The 17,355-nt window shown below is 41.1% G+C and overlaps 1 protein-coding gene across 1 annotated transcript in view; it reads right to left on the minus strand.

Annotated features, from left to right (window-relative positions):
- EXOC4 (exocyst complex component 4) overlaps positions 1–17,017 on the minus strand; it is a 342,142-nt gene extending 325,125 nt beyond the window's left edge. The window contains exons 1-2 of the mRNA XM_075273922.1: positions 16,894–17,017; positions 3,027–3,216 (exon numbers count right to left, since the gene is read on the minus strand). Coding sequence (XP_075130023.1) covers positions 3,027–3,216; positions 16,894–16,961 — 258 coding nt within the window. The 5' untranslated portion in view covers positions 16,962–17,017. The remainder of the gene's footprint in view (positions 1–3,026; positions 3,217–16,893) is intronic.
- Between the last annotated feature and the right edge of the window lie 338 nt (positions 17,018–17,355).

The raw sequence follows: 17,355 nt of genomic DNA on the forward strand, positions 1-17,355 counted from the left end.
ATATAAAGGAGTATTCCTATCTTGTCAAAGGATGACATCAATGCTACAATATGCCATTACTGGTATATCCCACTGATCGTGACAATTACTAAGGTGCAGTTCTTCTTTACTGCTGCATCTCCATCTTAGTTTTCCCTACAAACTAATGCTTCTGGCCACCTGATGTGTAGGGAACTGCAACACAGCTCATTTAAGTGAATGGAGCAGGTACCGCTGGGCAATTAATAGAATAATAATTGTAAATGAAAATCAGCTGAGTTAATTGCTGTGAACTTGCTCACATTGATAATTTCAATTGTTTTGCATCCATGCCAGCCAGTCTCACATAGCCATTGGTTAAAGGAACGAAACTAAACTAAAGTTTAGCAGCATTGCGTGGCATTGATATATAAACAGGGGGTGTGGCATGTAAAAAGGGAGAGTCCTACAATAATCGATCATTAATGGTAATCAAAGTAAAATGTTGAATTAATTTTGATTATGATTTAGGTCATAATTGGCCAACGCTATGAGCAGGCCACAGTTCAGTGTACCACCACCGTGCAGAGAAAGCTGTGAAGGGGATAAAATCAGCACTGCTGCTCCTTCATACCTTGGATTACTAGGGAATAGAGAAATTTGACCTTGAGCAATAATAAAGTAATGGCATATTCTAGCAAGATCATCTCTTACTGATTAAATCTGTTAAAATGCTTAAAATGAAAAGTACACGAAAGCTATATACATCTATGAGGCACTGACAAGGAACTGGGGATTAAAGGAGTTTTCAGGATTTATCAATTGCTGACCTATCCTTAGGATAGATCATCAATTTAAGATCGGCAGGGGACTGATACCCGGGAACCCTTCCAATCAGCGGTATGAAGAGACTGAAGTTTCTTCACAGAAAACCCAAATACAAAGCCATACACTGTATAACAGATATGCTTGGAACAGCAGCTCAGCCCCATTAACTTAATGGGAAGGAGATAAGAACAAGCCACGTGACTGATAAATGCAACATCAAAGTGGAAAGTGCAACTACCACTTCAAACAGTCGTGGTTGTGGCATCATGAAAGTCACAACAAGATACCATTCACTTTCATTATGCTGCGATGTGGCATAATGATGTGTGTCGCTATCAAAATCGTTGTGTACCCCTAACTCTAGGAGCAGAAGAATTACAAATTTTTAGCGTATATATCTGTAGTAAAATAAATTAAAGAAAAACAACTTTACAGAATTATAAAAAAAAAAAAAAAAAAAAAGTGTCACCAGATCCCAAACCCGCAGACAGATTAGGGTTAGAGATGAGCGAGTACTGTTCGGATCAGTCGATCCGAACAGCACGCACGCATTGAAATGAATGGACGTAGCCGGCACGCGGGGGGTTAAGCGTCCGGCCGGCGTCAAAGCGGAAGTACCAGGTGCATCCATTCATTTCAATGCGTGCGTGCTGTTCGGATCGGCTGATCCGAACAGTACTCGCTCATCTCTAATTAGGGTCACCTGAATCAGACAATGTGTTTCCCTTGTGACACTGTGCTGCTGTTGTAGTTATCACCTTTATGTTAATATGCAAATGCTTTGCTGCAATGAGGATGTTGCTAGAGAGAGGTAAAAGATCTCAACAAATTATTTGATGCCTAGTTTGTATATTCTAGAGATTAAATTAAAAACAAAATAAGCACACTAAAGTGTAACTTTTAATAATAGTAAAGCAGAAACGTGAGCCTAAAAACATCACACATGTCCAAATGAGTGATAAATTATGCGGTGGAAGTATGTTGTATTAGCGGCATATATAATGAATGCCCATTAGGCATGGGATGGCACAAAAGCTGTATTTTCAAATGCTACACACATCAAGCATAATCGCATCTCTGCTGGTGGCACACAATTTATACATAGGCATATTAGCGATGTCTGCCCTGTCGGCCACTATGACTGGTGCGGCCAGTCATCACGTCTGACAGGGCAGACATTGCTGATACGTGGAGTACCTTGTTTCAGTCAATGCCTCTGATGAGCTGGTATTCAAGTTAACCAGCAGAAACGCATTGGTTGGGGGGGCATCTACTTTATTTAACTCCTAGAGGAGAGTGTTACGTAACCTCTCCTCAGGATATGGTGGTGTATTAGCAGGCAGATTTAGCAAGTTACTGTAATCATCATCTTGAAAAACTGCAGCCACCCTCCAGACTTTAATCCACACCATGCTATGCAGGACAATTTAAGTAATCTCTTATAAGGTCAACAGTGTCTTTTTAGTGGCACTCACTATGAATCTAAGCTGTTTGTTGCCAAATGCCCTTGAGAGAGTGTTGACTTTGATAATATAACCTCCATATGGGCATGAGACATGCTCAGATTAACTTAGTCTATGATCCACCTATATAAAAGACAGAGATAACACTCTGGTCTCTATAGGATTTCAGTAAATATGCATGCTATAGCTTTTAACTTATCTTTACTCTGGAACTTGAGTTCACAACATTAGGTTGACCGCTATATCCGACGGCCTATGTATAATTTGTATGCCACCAGCACTGACGAGATTATGCTTGATGTGCAATTGAATAAACAACTATTGGGCCTCCTATGCCTGATGGGCATTCATTATATATGCTGCTAATACACCATACCTCCACCGCATAATTTATCACCCAGCAGGACATATGTGTGATGTTTTTCGGCAATGTTACTTTACTAGTAATAAAAGTTACATTTTAGTGTGCTTATTTTGTTGTGATTTAGAGTGAGGTAAGAGATAAGGAGCTTGTTGCTCTAAAGAGCTCACTGGCATATTGACAAAAACATTGATATCTCAGCAAGGGGAAAACACCGTTTGATATATTCAGGTAAACATAATCTCTCTCTACCTTCAGGGGTGGGTTGACTCCTTTTAAGACATGTTGTAGATTCTAACATAACCTTATTGTAAGAGTACCGTAGTGAGCGATACCTGCATTTTTACCCAAAACATTTTCCTGAAGGAAAGGCATTAAGAAAGATTTACTTAATGTAAACACGACCAGTGGCTGACCTGCTTAATCTTATTGCGGGAGTTGGTGATACGTTCCGTTATGTTTTGGTAGGTGCGTATGGCAGTGGTGAGCTCTGTAAAGTGCTGCTCAATCTTCTTATCCAGGTCTTTATCACAGCTCTCATAAGCAGCCTCCAAACGTCCTCTCTCAGTCTCTCTGTCTTCCACATCATCACTGGTTGAAAGGGTCCTGAAGGGAGAAACAAAAATTCACATTATGACAAATCATGTCCATACGTAGTCAAGTGAGCTAAACATGCTGATTTTTGGTGAGCTAGCCAACTATCTAATGTGTATTGAGGCGCCCATATTCTGCAGATGTCAGGGGAAAGAAAGATCAGTAAGTCATATTTCAACATGTGTGATAATTTACCTCTGGCGTACTAATAGGAAAGAGGGAGGAGTTTGCTTACACTTAAAATCCTGCCTTAAGCCAGTTATGCGTAAGGACATCTGGAAGTAAAACGAATATGTGGAGTCCTTATGGATGAAAATTAAGGGAGGAATAAAGAATAAAATAAAGATAGTGGTTTGTTATAAATCCCCAAATATAATGGAAGAAGCTGAAAGTATACTAATAAAACAGGTGAGGCCACAATGAATAATACAGTCATTATTGTGGGAGATTTCAACTACCCAGATACAATCTGGGAGGCAGAAAACTGCAGGTCCAACAAAGGGAACAGGTTATTGTCCATAATAAAAGATGATTACCTATCGCAACTAATGCAGGACCCAACAAGAGGCGAGGCACTTTTAGGAATAGTTTTCACAAATGAACCTGACTCTTTGACAAAAGTTGAAGATGGGGGGGGGGGGGGTCATCTAGGTAATGGTGACCACAACATAATAAAGTTTTTTTGTACACATGAAAAAGTTTTACAATAGAACCTATATGGCTAACTAAGATGTTAAGGAGTACAATGAGGATTAAAAAGGAAGAATTTAAAGGGATTCTATCAATCAAAATATGTGTTTTTTAAATAAATCTATGTTGGAATAGCCTTCAGAAAGGTTATTCTAGCCCTACCTTTTCTGTACTTCCTGTACGCCCCCTTCTATGTGGACGTAAACCTCCTCTTCGCTGCATCAGCAGAAGCAACTCTTTTCAGAGAGATCAAAATCCTGCGTATGCGCTGTCGGCTTGGCCACTTCGGGTTAGGACTTAGGGCAACCGCGTGATTTCAATCTTGCTGATGAGAGTTGCTGCTACTGCTGCAGCGAAGAAGAGGCTTATGTCAACTGATCTACATAGAAAAGGGCATGCAGGAAAGGTCTAGGAGGCGTGAGGGTCAGTACTATCAAGTTGCAGATTGCAGCTTTGAGCGCATTTCTAGATGTGAGATTGGCTAAACTTCCGATTGTCAATAGGTTTGCTAAAGGGGCCTCCAGACTACAACCACGCAGCCGTTCTTCGGTTCCTCCTTGGGACCTGAATCTTGTCTCATCAGTACTGGCAGGCCCTCCATTTGAGCCAGACACAGACATCTCTCTCAAGCTACTCACTTTAAAGACAACCATGCTACTAGCCAGGTGCGAGTCCAGGCCTTCTCATGCAAGGCTCCTTTTCTAACCATCCTGGATGAGCGAAATATCATTTCTTATTTCATCCAAAGGTGGTGTCAAAATTTCATTGTCTGCAGGAATTCATACTTCCCTCTTTCTGTCAAAAGCCCTACTCGGATAAAGAAAGGGAATTTAGGACCTTGGATCATATGTTGCTGCAATACCATGGAAAGAATAAGGGAGAAGGTGTTAGCAAGACAACTAACTTGCCGATAAGGGAGGCCATATCCTTGTGCTACAGTATTAAAGGAATTCAGGTTCCTTTACAACCTACAGGTTGTAGGTTTTTTCAAATGTGGCATGAATAGGTGTGGAGCGTGCCAGTATGTTAAAAAGACGACTAGATTTTATAATTCTTGAAACTCACAAAGTTTTCCCATTCTAGCTTTTTTAAATTGTACCACAGATCATGTGGTGTACGTTATTGAATGCATACAGTGTCAGCTAATGTATGTCGGCTGCACGATTAGATCAGTCAAAATTAGGATAGCGGAACATGTAGCAGGCTGTAATAAAGATAATGAGGGAGTGTCAGGAGCATCACGACATTTCTTTGTTAAACACAAAGGTAATACCTCGAGTCTTAAATATTACGCTATTGAATATGTATCCAAACCCCCACGTGGAGGGGATTGGCGGAAAAAAGTTCTCCTTAGAGAGGCTTTTTGGATAATGAGGTTGAAGACACGTTATCCAACAGGCTTAAATATGAGAACAGATATTTCTTATATTTATTGAACACAAATATTCCATGTATACAAGTTAATGATGTTTAAAAATTTATAAGAGAACTCAAAAGGTAAATAAAATATTAATTGAGTAGTATGAAGTATTAAATGTTTATAGTTAACATCAAATTAGGCACATAGTACAATACAATATAAGGTACAGTGTCAAAAATTGAATACTCACCTTTAATGAAGCAATGGATGAATATGCGGTTCAAGCGGGCACTTCCTGGTTTACGTATGCGTTCCAATTAGTAGAGCGTTTTTGATCATGTGATAAAAGTAGTCACGTGCAGATCACGTGATTCTGTGAGAAATGGATACGGGCTGGAGCTTTAGGCAGAAGCCGTTAATATATCAACAAACGTGAGTGGGAATCATACACATACATTACATTAGTAAGGTTCCTCTTGTGTTATGAAGAAATTTAATATAGTGGAAAATGAGGAACCATTATAAGTATTATAAAATCTATATGGTTTATTTTTTATATGGCATTATGGGTAATCAGACATGGTTCAGACTAAGCGATTTGTATTAAGTTTTACGCAGCAGTAATATATATATGTTTTTATAGATATGAGAATATGCTGATAATGATTAACATGGAAAACATATAGAAGTACAATGTTTGTATGTTTCATGCAATGTGTAAAATAAGTGAAATGCAAGAGTTAATTGGCAGTAGGTGGGAGTGGTTAATCAACGCTATGGTTTAAAAGATGTGGAGGTAATCATAAGTTTAAGCCGAGAGGAAGAGACTACATGTCTCGAAACGAGTCGCTTTATTGTTGATGTACCACCATAGTTACGATGTAACTTTTTTATCGGAAAATGAAGAATAAAAGTTAAATTTTATATATCTGCTGCAATATTTCTGATTTCCATTCTGGATGTAGCTGGTGCACCTTTATTTTTTGGATTACAAGCATTCTTTGGGAGGAGTCCACCCAACACCGTGCTCTCTGGAATTGGGACATTTCAAGTATATATGGTGAGCTGAATTACAACTTTTTCTACACTTCGGGTTAGGACTGAGGGCAACCGCGTGATTTCAATCTTGCTGATGAGAGTTGCTGCTACTGCTGCAGCGAAGAAGAGGCTTATGTCAACTGATCTACATAGAAAAGGGCATGCAGGAAAGGTCTAGGAGGCGTGAGGGTCAGTACTATCAAGTTGCAGATTGCAGCTTTGAGCGCATTTCTAGATGTGAGATTGGCTAAACTTCCGATTGTCAATAGGTTTGCTAAAGGGGCCTCCAGACTACAACCACGCAGCCGTTCTTCGGTTCCTCCTTGGGACCTGAATCTTGTCTCATCAGTACTGGCAGGCCCTCCATTTGAGCCAGACACAGACATCTCTCTCAAGCTACTCACTTTAAAGACAACCATGTTACTAGCCAGGTGCGAGTCCAGGCCTTCTCATGCAAGGCTCCTTTTCTAACCATCCTGGATGAGCGAAATATCATTTCTTATTTCATCCAAAGGTGGTGTCAAAATTTCATTGTCTGCAGGAATTCATACTTCCCTCTTTCTGTCAAAAGCCCTACTCGGATAAAGAAAGGGAATTTAGGACCTTGGATCATATGTTGCTGCAATACCATGGAAAGAATAAGGGAGAAGGTGTTAGCAAGACAACTAACTTGCCGATAAGGGAGGCCATATCCTTGTGCTACAGTATTAAAGGAATTCAGGTTCCAGCGGGTCTGAAGGCTCACTCCACTCACGCGATGCAGATACTCCTAGGCTGAAGGAGTATCTGCTTCTATTGAACAGATTTGTCAAGAAGCCACATGGGCTAACTCCTTGACCTTTTACAGATGCTATAAGCTGGATACTGTCTCCAATAGTAACATATCTTCAGGCCGTGAAGTATTGTCTGCAGTCTCCCCCCCCCCCCCCTCTAATTTATTCCTCTGTTATACCTCCTATAGGTGCCATTGTGGAGATGTTGAGGAGACATGATAATTACTCTTACTGGTAATTGGATTTCCCTTTAACCTACACAATGGCACAGGAACTTTCCCACCTTACTACTGTTATACCTTGGTTTTCACATGTGTGAGTAGATTTCACATTTTTGATTATGTATTCAAGTGTATATTCCTGGTTAAAAGATACTACTGAAAAGGTACTGGAGAAAGAACCTTTAAAGGCTTCCAGTAGTTTCTTGTCTCTGGAGGGCGTGGAAATCCACCTACAGGTGCTGATGTGGAGGTTAAAGGGAAACCCAATTACCGGTAGGAGTAATTATGAACTATTGCACCTTCATGTTATAGATATACCCAATTGCAGCCACTTCTATGACTGCTCAGGTGGTTGGGAATATGGAAACAGCAATGCGAGCTGTTCAACGCCATTTTCTTTTGTAACACCCATAGAAGTACATGGAAGTTATGGAAAATAAAAGTTATTGAAACAGCATAAACTCTATTATAGAAACAAGGGAAAAAAATCTCAACTTTTTTCATAATTTTGTCCATTATACATTTCTGCTTAGAAGGGATAGTCCAATCTCAGCTGAGATGGGTATACCCCTTTCATTAACAATGATATATACCATGTACTTTGCTATGGACACAATAGGAGGAATTTATTAAATCAGAAGTAAATTTCTGTACAACTTTTCATTCTCTATCAGAATTTGTGGCATTAAAAGGGTTTATCTGGTTTATAGTATTGATAACCTATCATTAGGATAGGCAAGTATTTTTGTGTTTTAGATATTGTATGGTATGTGGGCCAGATTTGTCATGCAAACAAGTGATTTTTTTTTTCAGACTAAAAATAGTTAAGGCTGTGGCCCCATGTGAAAATGCCACAATTTGGCTGCAGTGCAAAAGAAAACACAGCGTTTTACAAAACCTGTAACGTGGATGAGATTCTAGCTAATTCCATCCACACATACATTGCAGAGAAATATCCACTGCGGAAATGCTGCGATTTCAAAAAACATCAAGTTTTTGTAAAATGCAGTATGTCAGTTATACCTATGGAAACTATGGTGTTTTCCGCATACATATAGTAGGGATAGAAAGTCTGCAGAGGAAAAAGTTCTGCAGACTTTCTGTGAAAAAAGCGCAGCAGAAAGAACAGCAATGTGTTTCTGCAGGGGTTTCTGCAGTTTTTGGCTGTGGCTCGCTATGTGGGGCCTAAAGTGGTTTTGTCATCTCAGGATTTCAGCTGCCCTCCTGTCTCCAATACCCTCCACTTCTTGGTTTTCAGATCAGGTGAAAAGGCAGTTATCTATGGATTTACCTCTTCAAATAGCAGAAGCACTGTTTAAGAAACTTGTCTAGCCCTTATCAGTGCTTAACCCCTTCCCTCCACACAGTACTATTAGTTAATACTTATCACTGTAATAGTACTTCTGGGACTCAGCTGTATTACATAGGGGACAAGCCGACAAAGTTGGGAAATATTCCGACTCCGCCTTCTTAACCCCACTAGATGCTATGATTTATAGCAATCTCAGCATCTGGGTAGTTGAGTTGAGGGGCAAGATCGCCCCTCCATCTCTCAGATATCCCGTGATGAGAATGTGGGGTCTGTGGAGGGAGGGGGTTGTCATGGCAGTCAGTAAGTCAAGTAACAGCCTCCTGGCTGCCTATCCCTATTGAATATAGGATGCCTCAAAAAATAATACAAAGTGATCAAAAAGTCATACGTACTAAAAATGTGTTTAATGTGAAACTAGAGCTTGCCCCAAAAATAAAAAATACTGATAAAGCTCTGTCAACAAACCAGTAAAAAGTTGAAGGAGTCAATGACCTCAGGAAAATCACTCACTTTTGTAGAATGACGTTTTACGTAGTAAAAGCGCTAAAACATAAAACCAATATAAATATGGTATCGCCGTAATCATAATAACCCGCTGGACTAAGTTACCATGTCATTTTTAATGCAGAAAGAATGCTGTAAAAACAAAATGCAAAAAAATAATGATACATTGGCATGCAAAAAATATTAATAAAGGGTATTAAAAACATTATACGTACCCCAAATAGTGCAAAGTCAAAATACAACTTGTAACACAAAGAATAAGCCCTCACACAGGTGAGTCAACAGAAAAACAAAAAAGTTATGAATTTTGAAAGGTGGAGACGGAAAATACAACAAGTCGCCGAGAATTAACATCCAAGCTGCCCTGCATCTTTAAAAGGTTAAAACGGACAGAGAAGAGAATATCGATGGGCAGGAGTCATCATGCAATTGGGTACAACACTTCAGGTAGCTTTTGCTAAAAATCTAAATATGATCCTTGAGACCTATCCTTCAGTTCATAGGTCACCAATTACAGATTAGTGGGAATCCCACAGCCAATCACCTATTTGAAGATGTTGCAGTCTAAAACTGGGCAACTAACCGAAAAATAATCAAAATCAATAGTCCGCTCAAATGTTATTTGTGAACTTGCTGACATTGATATATATTGCCATCCTGTCTCACACTATCATTGGCTACAGCAGGGGTCCTCAAACTGCAGTCCACCGAGGACATTTGTCCAGCCCACCACATGTGGCCCACGCACCGTCGCCCAGATCGCTCACTAACAGGGAATCTGATACAGGATTCCAAGTTAGTGAGCTTTTGCTGCTTTCAGTTGTATGTGAAAATGAATATACAACTGAAAGCTGTCAGTGTAGGCCACGGTCCGCAAGACCTACACTGACTGCAAAGTGTATTTAAGTATGTATATAGGTGTATGTATTATATAGGTGTGTGTAGGTGTGTACTGAAGTGCATATAATATTGTGGGGGGGGGGGGCGTCCTGGGGAGCAGATAGTACTGTGTGGGAGGGGGCGAACTGAGGAGCATATAATACTATTTGTGGGGGGTTTTCAATAATCTTTTTGTGTCCCAAAGGTTTTACTACATCCAAGACAATAAGGATGAAATTGCATGTGCGTGCCACTTCAATGACTTGGCGACCTCTGCCCTTTCCATCTTTAGCTCCCTCAATGATACCACGAAGGTCAAACAACTGAATTGTGGCTCCTTTGTATCTCACAACTCCAGGTACTGTGGTCAGTGTAGCAAATTCATAAGCTGCCACTTCAGAATAAACACCAGCCAAATTACTGAGAAGTGTTGACTTCCCCACAGATGGAAATCCAAGAAATCCAATTCGAGCATCTCCAGTCTTTGCAACATCAAAGCCTTCCCCGGGGCCACCACATCCACCACCTTTTGGGGTGATGAGTTCACATCGCAGTTTAGCTAAGCGGGCTTCCAGCAGGCCAAGATGTGCAGTGGCTTTATTTTTCTGGGTCCGAGCCACCTCAGACTCAATTTCAGCTATCTTGGCCAGTGTCCCACTCATGGTTGCACTGGTAACACACATGCCACAACCTAAAACCGGCAAGGAAAGACCGTCACCCAATGTATGTATTTATGTAGGTGTATGTATGTATGTAGGTGTGTGTATGTGCATACTGAAGAGCATAAAATACTGTGTGAGTGTGTGTAGGGGGGGGGGTGGCGTACTGAGGAGCATATAATACAGGGGGGCATACTGAGGAGCATATAATACTGTGTGGGAGGGGGCGTACTGAGGAGCATATAGAACTATGTGTCCCCCAGACTGTGGAGAATATAACACTGGGGGGGGGGAGCTACTGTGGAGCATATAATCTTACATTTTTTTTAACTATATTTCGGGCCTCCAATGGTTTGAGGGACAGTGAACTGCCCCCTGTTTGAAAAGTTCGAGGACCCCTGGGCTAAAGGATACTAACTGTATCCTATCCAATTGGGATTGCTGATAAATGAATAATCAAAATTCAGTATAAATACATTACTTACCTAGTACAGTGCTTGTACTTTGTATCACAGCTCAGCCCATTCAGTGAATGTGATATCACAAAGCCTTTGAAGTGGAAAAATGCTACTACTGTGTCAAACAACTGATATGTGGGGGTTAAGGGTGTTCTACCCCCAAGGATTTTCAACTGATGACCTATCCTAGAGATAGTTCATTAGATTAAAAGTCCTTCAGCTTAGTATATCTGCCCCTATGTGTTATGCTATTGGTCCAAACACTGAGTATCACACACCTATTACCAAAAAGGTACATGAAAATAAATGTACATTAAAACATTGAACTCTTATACAGTCTAGTGGTTGTTTTGTATATTAATAAATCCTGTGTTTTACAGAAACTGTCATAATAGATCTCGCAAAAAAAAAAATCAAGAAACATTGTACAAATGTAGCTTCTTCCTGTGTTTCTCATGAGTTAGAGCAGCCTGAAAAAAATATTTTAAGCTTCCTGTCCATTTTTCCAACTTCCTGTGGATAAAGCTTTCTTCCTGACTCTCTTGTATAACTCAGAAATAGCAATGACAATTAACAGGAATACTGATGTAATGAATGGCCACAGATAAAATTATATGAACAATCACTATAATATATATATATATATATATATATATATATATATATATATATATATATATGATATGAAGTGGAAAAAATGGCAGCAGTCCAACATTTAGAAAAAGTGTGGGTTTATTTCAAGCATCGACGTTTCGGTTCTTATCCGAACTTTAGCCATCTTCTAGTTTGGCTTTGCACCCGGTTTGTATGCTGTGCTGTTTCTGCATTTTTTTCTACATATATATATATATATATATATATATATATATATATATATATATATATATATATATACACACGCATATTGTACCTCTGTATGGCACCATATTCTGGATGTATTCTCCCCCAGAAACAGTGCTTGTAGATACAATTTATAACAGAACTAATAGTTATGTACAGCAGAGACCCAGAGCTACTGCCCACAATCAGGGTCTACTCTGATCGCAGAAATTAGTACCTGTAAGCCCACCAAATATATTAAAACTGTCCTATGGCTCACCCGTAGAATTAAAACTGCCTTTTTTTTTCAGGCCAGTTTCTGCGCAGTAAGATCACAGGAGCCGACCAGATCCTGTGACAGATGGGAGCCTAATGAAGGCCCAAAGCCTTATGGTGGCAGTAGCAGCCTGTTGCCATCCAGGCCCAAAGCCTGTGCTAGAAGTAACAAGCTATTACTACTACCACAGGTTTTGGGCCTATATGGTAATATCCCAGACAACGTGACGTCTGGGATATTACCATATAGGCCTGAAGCCGGCTAGGATTAACATCGGATCCAGAAGAGGTGAGCAAAACTGTTTATTATTTTCTATCACCTCCTCTGGGGCTCCAATTATTATACTCGGGGGTCTGAAAAGACCCCCCCGCCCCAAGTATAATAATAGCAGTAGTGGGATCGAGGCTGGGGCTCGGGCCTACTCACTGCCGACCTCTGCGGCCTATAGTATAAGGTGACGCAGGGGTCGGCAGTGAGCAGCCTCGGGGAGGTTGGTAAATAGGCCAAAACCTGCTGGGAATACTTTAGCAGGTAGCGGCCTATTATAAAACAAACAAATATTAAGTTCTCATACTTACCGACCTCGCGCTGCTTCTCCCGCTTACCGCCACTGCTCATCTTCTCCCACGGCTGCTCATGCGTCTCAGCGTAGGGGGCGTGATGGCGCCACCTATGCTGAGATGCAGTAAGACGTCATCGAGACACGCAGGGTGCGGGACTGAGCTAACATGGCCACGTCACCCGATGTGTGATGTAGCCGGGGGAGGGGGCCAGAACTGGAGCGGAGGCCCACTGCAGCTGAGTCAATACGGTCGAGTCAATTACCGTATTGACTTGAGTGGTAATTTAACTGGTCCGCAGTAAAAGACATCTGTGGGAGGCCGCTGGATCAGCGCTGTTGCCGATAGATCCGAGAAGATGCTCTGGATACATCTTAGGGCGGTCTTGGAGGCAGCGCTGCCTCACCGACCACTTATCGGCAGCAGCGCTGCTCCAGCGGCCTCCCACAGATGTCTTTCACTGCGGACCAGTCATGTGACATTTTCAATTACCATATTGACGCGAGTATAAGCCGAGGCGCACTTTTTCAGCACAAAAACTGTGCTGAGAAACTCGGCTTATACTCGAATATATACGATACATCTAGCCCCCCCCCAAAAAAAGATTCCTTATGCATCCCGATACACCTGTCAATGTGGCATTGCAGCTGTTACAACTCCCATATGTTATTAAATATTTTACCACATTTTCTGCTTCAAAATGTTGTTCTCTATTTTCCTCCACTAAAACTTAGGTACGTCTTATGGTCCAATGCATCTTATAGTCCGAAAAATACGTTATATATCTGAATCAGATAGCAAAAAAAAAAACCTCTATAACACCATAATACGGCTTCACATACATTAAAGCTTGTAAGGAACTCTGATACTGTTCTGTTTTTGAGTAATCTCATTTTCAGCATTCACATTCAGAGAAGAAGGGAATGGAGAAAGCTGCACATGTGTAGCCACTGCTTCTTCTGTAACAGCTGTGTCCCCAGGTGGTCAGGGAGTCCCAGAGATAGGACTTTATAAGATATTTATGGCATATCCTATAAATATAAATGTCTAAAATAAGAAACTCCCTTTAAGGTTAAGGCACCTCCTAGTAGGCTGCAGCAAAAAAGTGATGCCAGAAAACACTTTTTACAGAAAGTCCGCAGAGTTTTTCCTCTGTGGACTTTCTGCTTCATTTATACCTGTAGGGAAACCACTGGCTTTTCCATAAGTATAATTGACATGCTGTGATTTCCAAAGCCACTGCATTTACGCCACCTGATAGGTCATTAGTGTTTGGTCAATGGGGGGGTTCAGAGGACCCCTACAATCAACATAATAAAGGAGTGTCAAAGAGCTTGCATTTCCCTTCCTTTAGAATGGTTTGTCTCAGCAGCGTGGTTATGTGGTTAGCACTGTTGCCTTTTAGTGCTGGACTCCTAGGGTCAACTCTGAATGAGAACAACATCTGCAAGGAGTTTATATCTTTCCTCCATGCTTGCATGGGTTTCCTCGCACACTCATTAGCCATACTAATTGGGAACTTAGATTGTGATCCCTATATGGGACTGAAGGTGACAAATGTCTGTAAAGTACGGTATAATATTTCGGTGCTGTATAAGTAAGAGAGACATAAATAAATATCGGCTGGCTGGCAGATACCTGAAAGGGTTGTCCAAGCTACTTTTTTTTTTTTGTTTAACCCCTTAGTGACCCTTGACGTAGTACTACGTCATGCGTTGCATGGGGATGTATGGAGCGAGCTCAGGATCTGAGCTCTCTCCATACACGGCAGATGCCAGCTGTATAATACAGCCAGGACCTGCTGCTAACAGCAGCTGTTGGGTCGCACTGATCGCTGCTGTTAACCCTTTAGATGCTGTGGTCAAACGGGACCACAACGTCTAAATTGCGAAGAAGGCACGGGTGCTCCCATTTTCTGCCGTCGCTGCCCTCCTGAACGTCACCAGAGGACGGCAATCAGTTGCTATGACAGCCGGAAGCCTATTGAAGGCTTCCAGGCTTGTCATAGCATTGGCTCTATTGCACAATGCCAGAGGCAGCGTCTAATAGAACTCCTGTCATTTTGCTATTCACTGCAATACTGTAGTATTGCAGTGAATAGTATGAGCGATCAGACCCCCTAGGTTTCAAGGTACCTAGGGAGTCTGATCATAAATGTAAAAGAAGAAAAAAAAAGTTTTTAAAAGTATTAAAAAAATACAAAAGCTCAAATCACCCCCCTTTCCCTAGATCAGATATAAAAGTAAATAAAGAAAATTAAACAAACATAATAGGTATCCCAACGCTCCAAAATGCGCAAACTATTAAAATATTTATCCTATACGGTGAACGGTGTAGCGGCAAAAAAAAAAAAAAAGCCAAATAGTGTGTTTTTTTTCAACACTTTGCCTCCTATAAAAAAATTGAATAAAGAGTCACCAAAAAAAAAATCAGATCTTTCCCCAAATAGTACCAATAAAAATGTCATCTTTCCTGCATAAAAAGACACTGCACCCAGCTCCATACATGTAAATATGAAAAAGTTACAGGTGTCACAACATGGCAACACAATTTTTTTTTATATTTTGCAAAGTTTTTCATTTTTTAAAAGGTATCAAAACATTACAAATACTATAGAAATTTGGTATCGCCGTGTTTGTACTGACACATAGAACACAGGTAACGTCATTTTTAACAAACAGTGAACTCTGTAAAAATTAAACCCATATGAAAATGGCTCAAACACATTTTTTCTACAATTGCACCACCTGATTCCTGGTGGACGCCTGCCCCCAATTCTCTAGTGTCCTCCCAGCACAGATCCTGCTGCCTGCCTGTCTTCTTTTATGGAAGTCCTCACCGGATGTCACATGCCATATCCTTCGCTGAGACCGCTGGCCTCAGTGGTAATGTGTAGCGGGGATTTCTGCCAGAGAAAAACGTTAGGCTGGACAACCCCTTTAATTACTTTGCTGAGCAATGGGGAGCCCTGGAGGATGGAGCCTGACTGATCAAATAATAATGATGTATACTATGGCTAAAAATGTGTGGCACTCTCCAGAAGTTACAAAACTTAATCTGTTTATATTATATGTAACCACAGTCAGGGATAAACAATCAGAAGCATGAGGTGTTAAATGACAGTCTTCACAACAGTTATTAATGGCCGCATTAAATTCAATGCCAATGAATGGGGGCCATTCACATGACTGTTATTTTGAAGGCCAGTTATAATGAACCATCATAATATAGGTCAGGGCCTATTTTGGATCATTTGCACGAATCCCTCCATATACTGAAATGTATGAAAAATTTGTGAAAATGAGCGCCCGTCAGTGCCAGATGATTGTGAAAATGGACATTTTTCACAGCTGTCTTGCACCTCGGTCATATGAATGTAGCCTTAGTACAGCAACCAGGAAAGCACTGGACCCCCCAGGACCCCAGCAGTAGTAATCCATGGGGGCACACGTGTACCTCATCCTCATGTCATACAGATAGATCATATAGTACTCAGTGATGCGCTATGTCTTTTTACCATGTATGTATTTTTGAATCATGTATTTCTTTTTCATTAACCCATGTGGGCTCACAGTTGAAACTGGTGACTAATTACTAAACCGTTGGTATTTCTTTACCACAGATTTAATTTTTTGGGAATTGTGTTTCGTAGTTGCAAAATACAGTTTCATATACATATTGTATATGAATATTGTGCTAGATTTTAATAAAAGAGGAATTAAAATGACTACCCAGCTTTCTGCTGCAATGATGGCGTGCTGATAAAATGCACGTGACTGTTGCAGTGACCCGCTACAGCCAGTGCCTGCGCCCAAAACGCCAGGCCTGGGGAAAGCCTCTGCGCCCAAAGCGCAGAGCACGGGGAACGCCCCTGCGCCCAAGTATGTTCCTACCAATTGCACATGAACAGGTTATCATCATAATATCTATTTACATCATGTGTCACCCATGACTGACTGTAACAAGTAGTGCAGAGTCCCTAAGAAGGGTCACAGTACTGTCCTCCCCGTCATACACACGTATTGTCTCACGGTTCGGCTGTCCCATTCAATCTATGTCTTGCGCTATGTAATGAACAGCTTCCTCTACGACACAAGAGAATAGTTCCAGCTCACTGACTGGCACCGCACGTCACCCACCTAATGACAGAGATAAGTAACCCTGAAGGGTCTTTGCTTTTGCCCATCTGGCCCCTGTATCCGGACATCTTCACGTTCTCTCTTCCTGCTCTCACACCAAAACACTGTCAGAGTATACTACTGCGCAGGCGCAACAGCAGCGTCAGCCAATAGAATCATTGTACTGACATGTTAGCAGAACGGAGTAGACGCTAAGCAGGCTAAAGGACCTTTCGTGATGTCACGGCCACGTGATCAATCATGTGTGAGGGAGGGGTCGCACTGCGGAAACAAGTTCTTGGAGCATTTGGTTTCGTGCTTGTGCGTTGCTTCATATGGTGTTCGCTATACACAACTGTGCGTGGTATACATAGAGTACATAGATACATGCACAAGTTGGCTTCATGCACGTGGTCGGGTTCATCCTTAGTTTTAGGTATTTTACACTCGCCCTTATGTTATCATGGGTATATGTATCGGGCC

This window comes from Leptodactylus fuscus, chromosome 5, assembly GCF_031893055.1.
Source record: "Leptodactylus fuscus isolate aLepFus1 chromosome 5, aLepFus1.hap2, whole genome shotgun sequence".
Lineage (NCBI taxonomy): Eukaryota > Metazoa > Chordata > Amphibia > Anura > Leptodactylidae > Leptodactylus > Leptodactylus fuscus.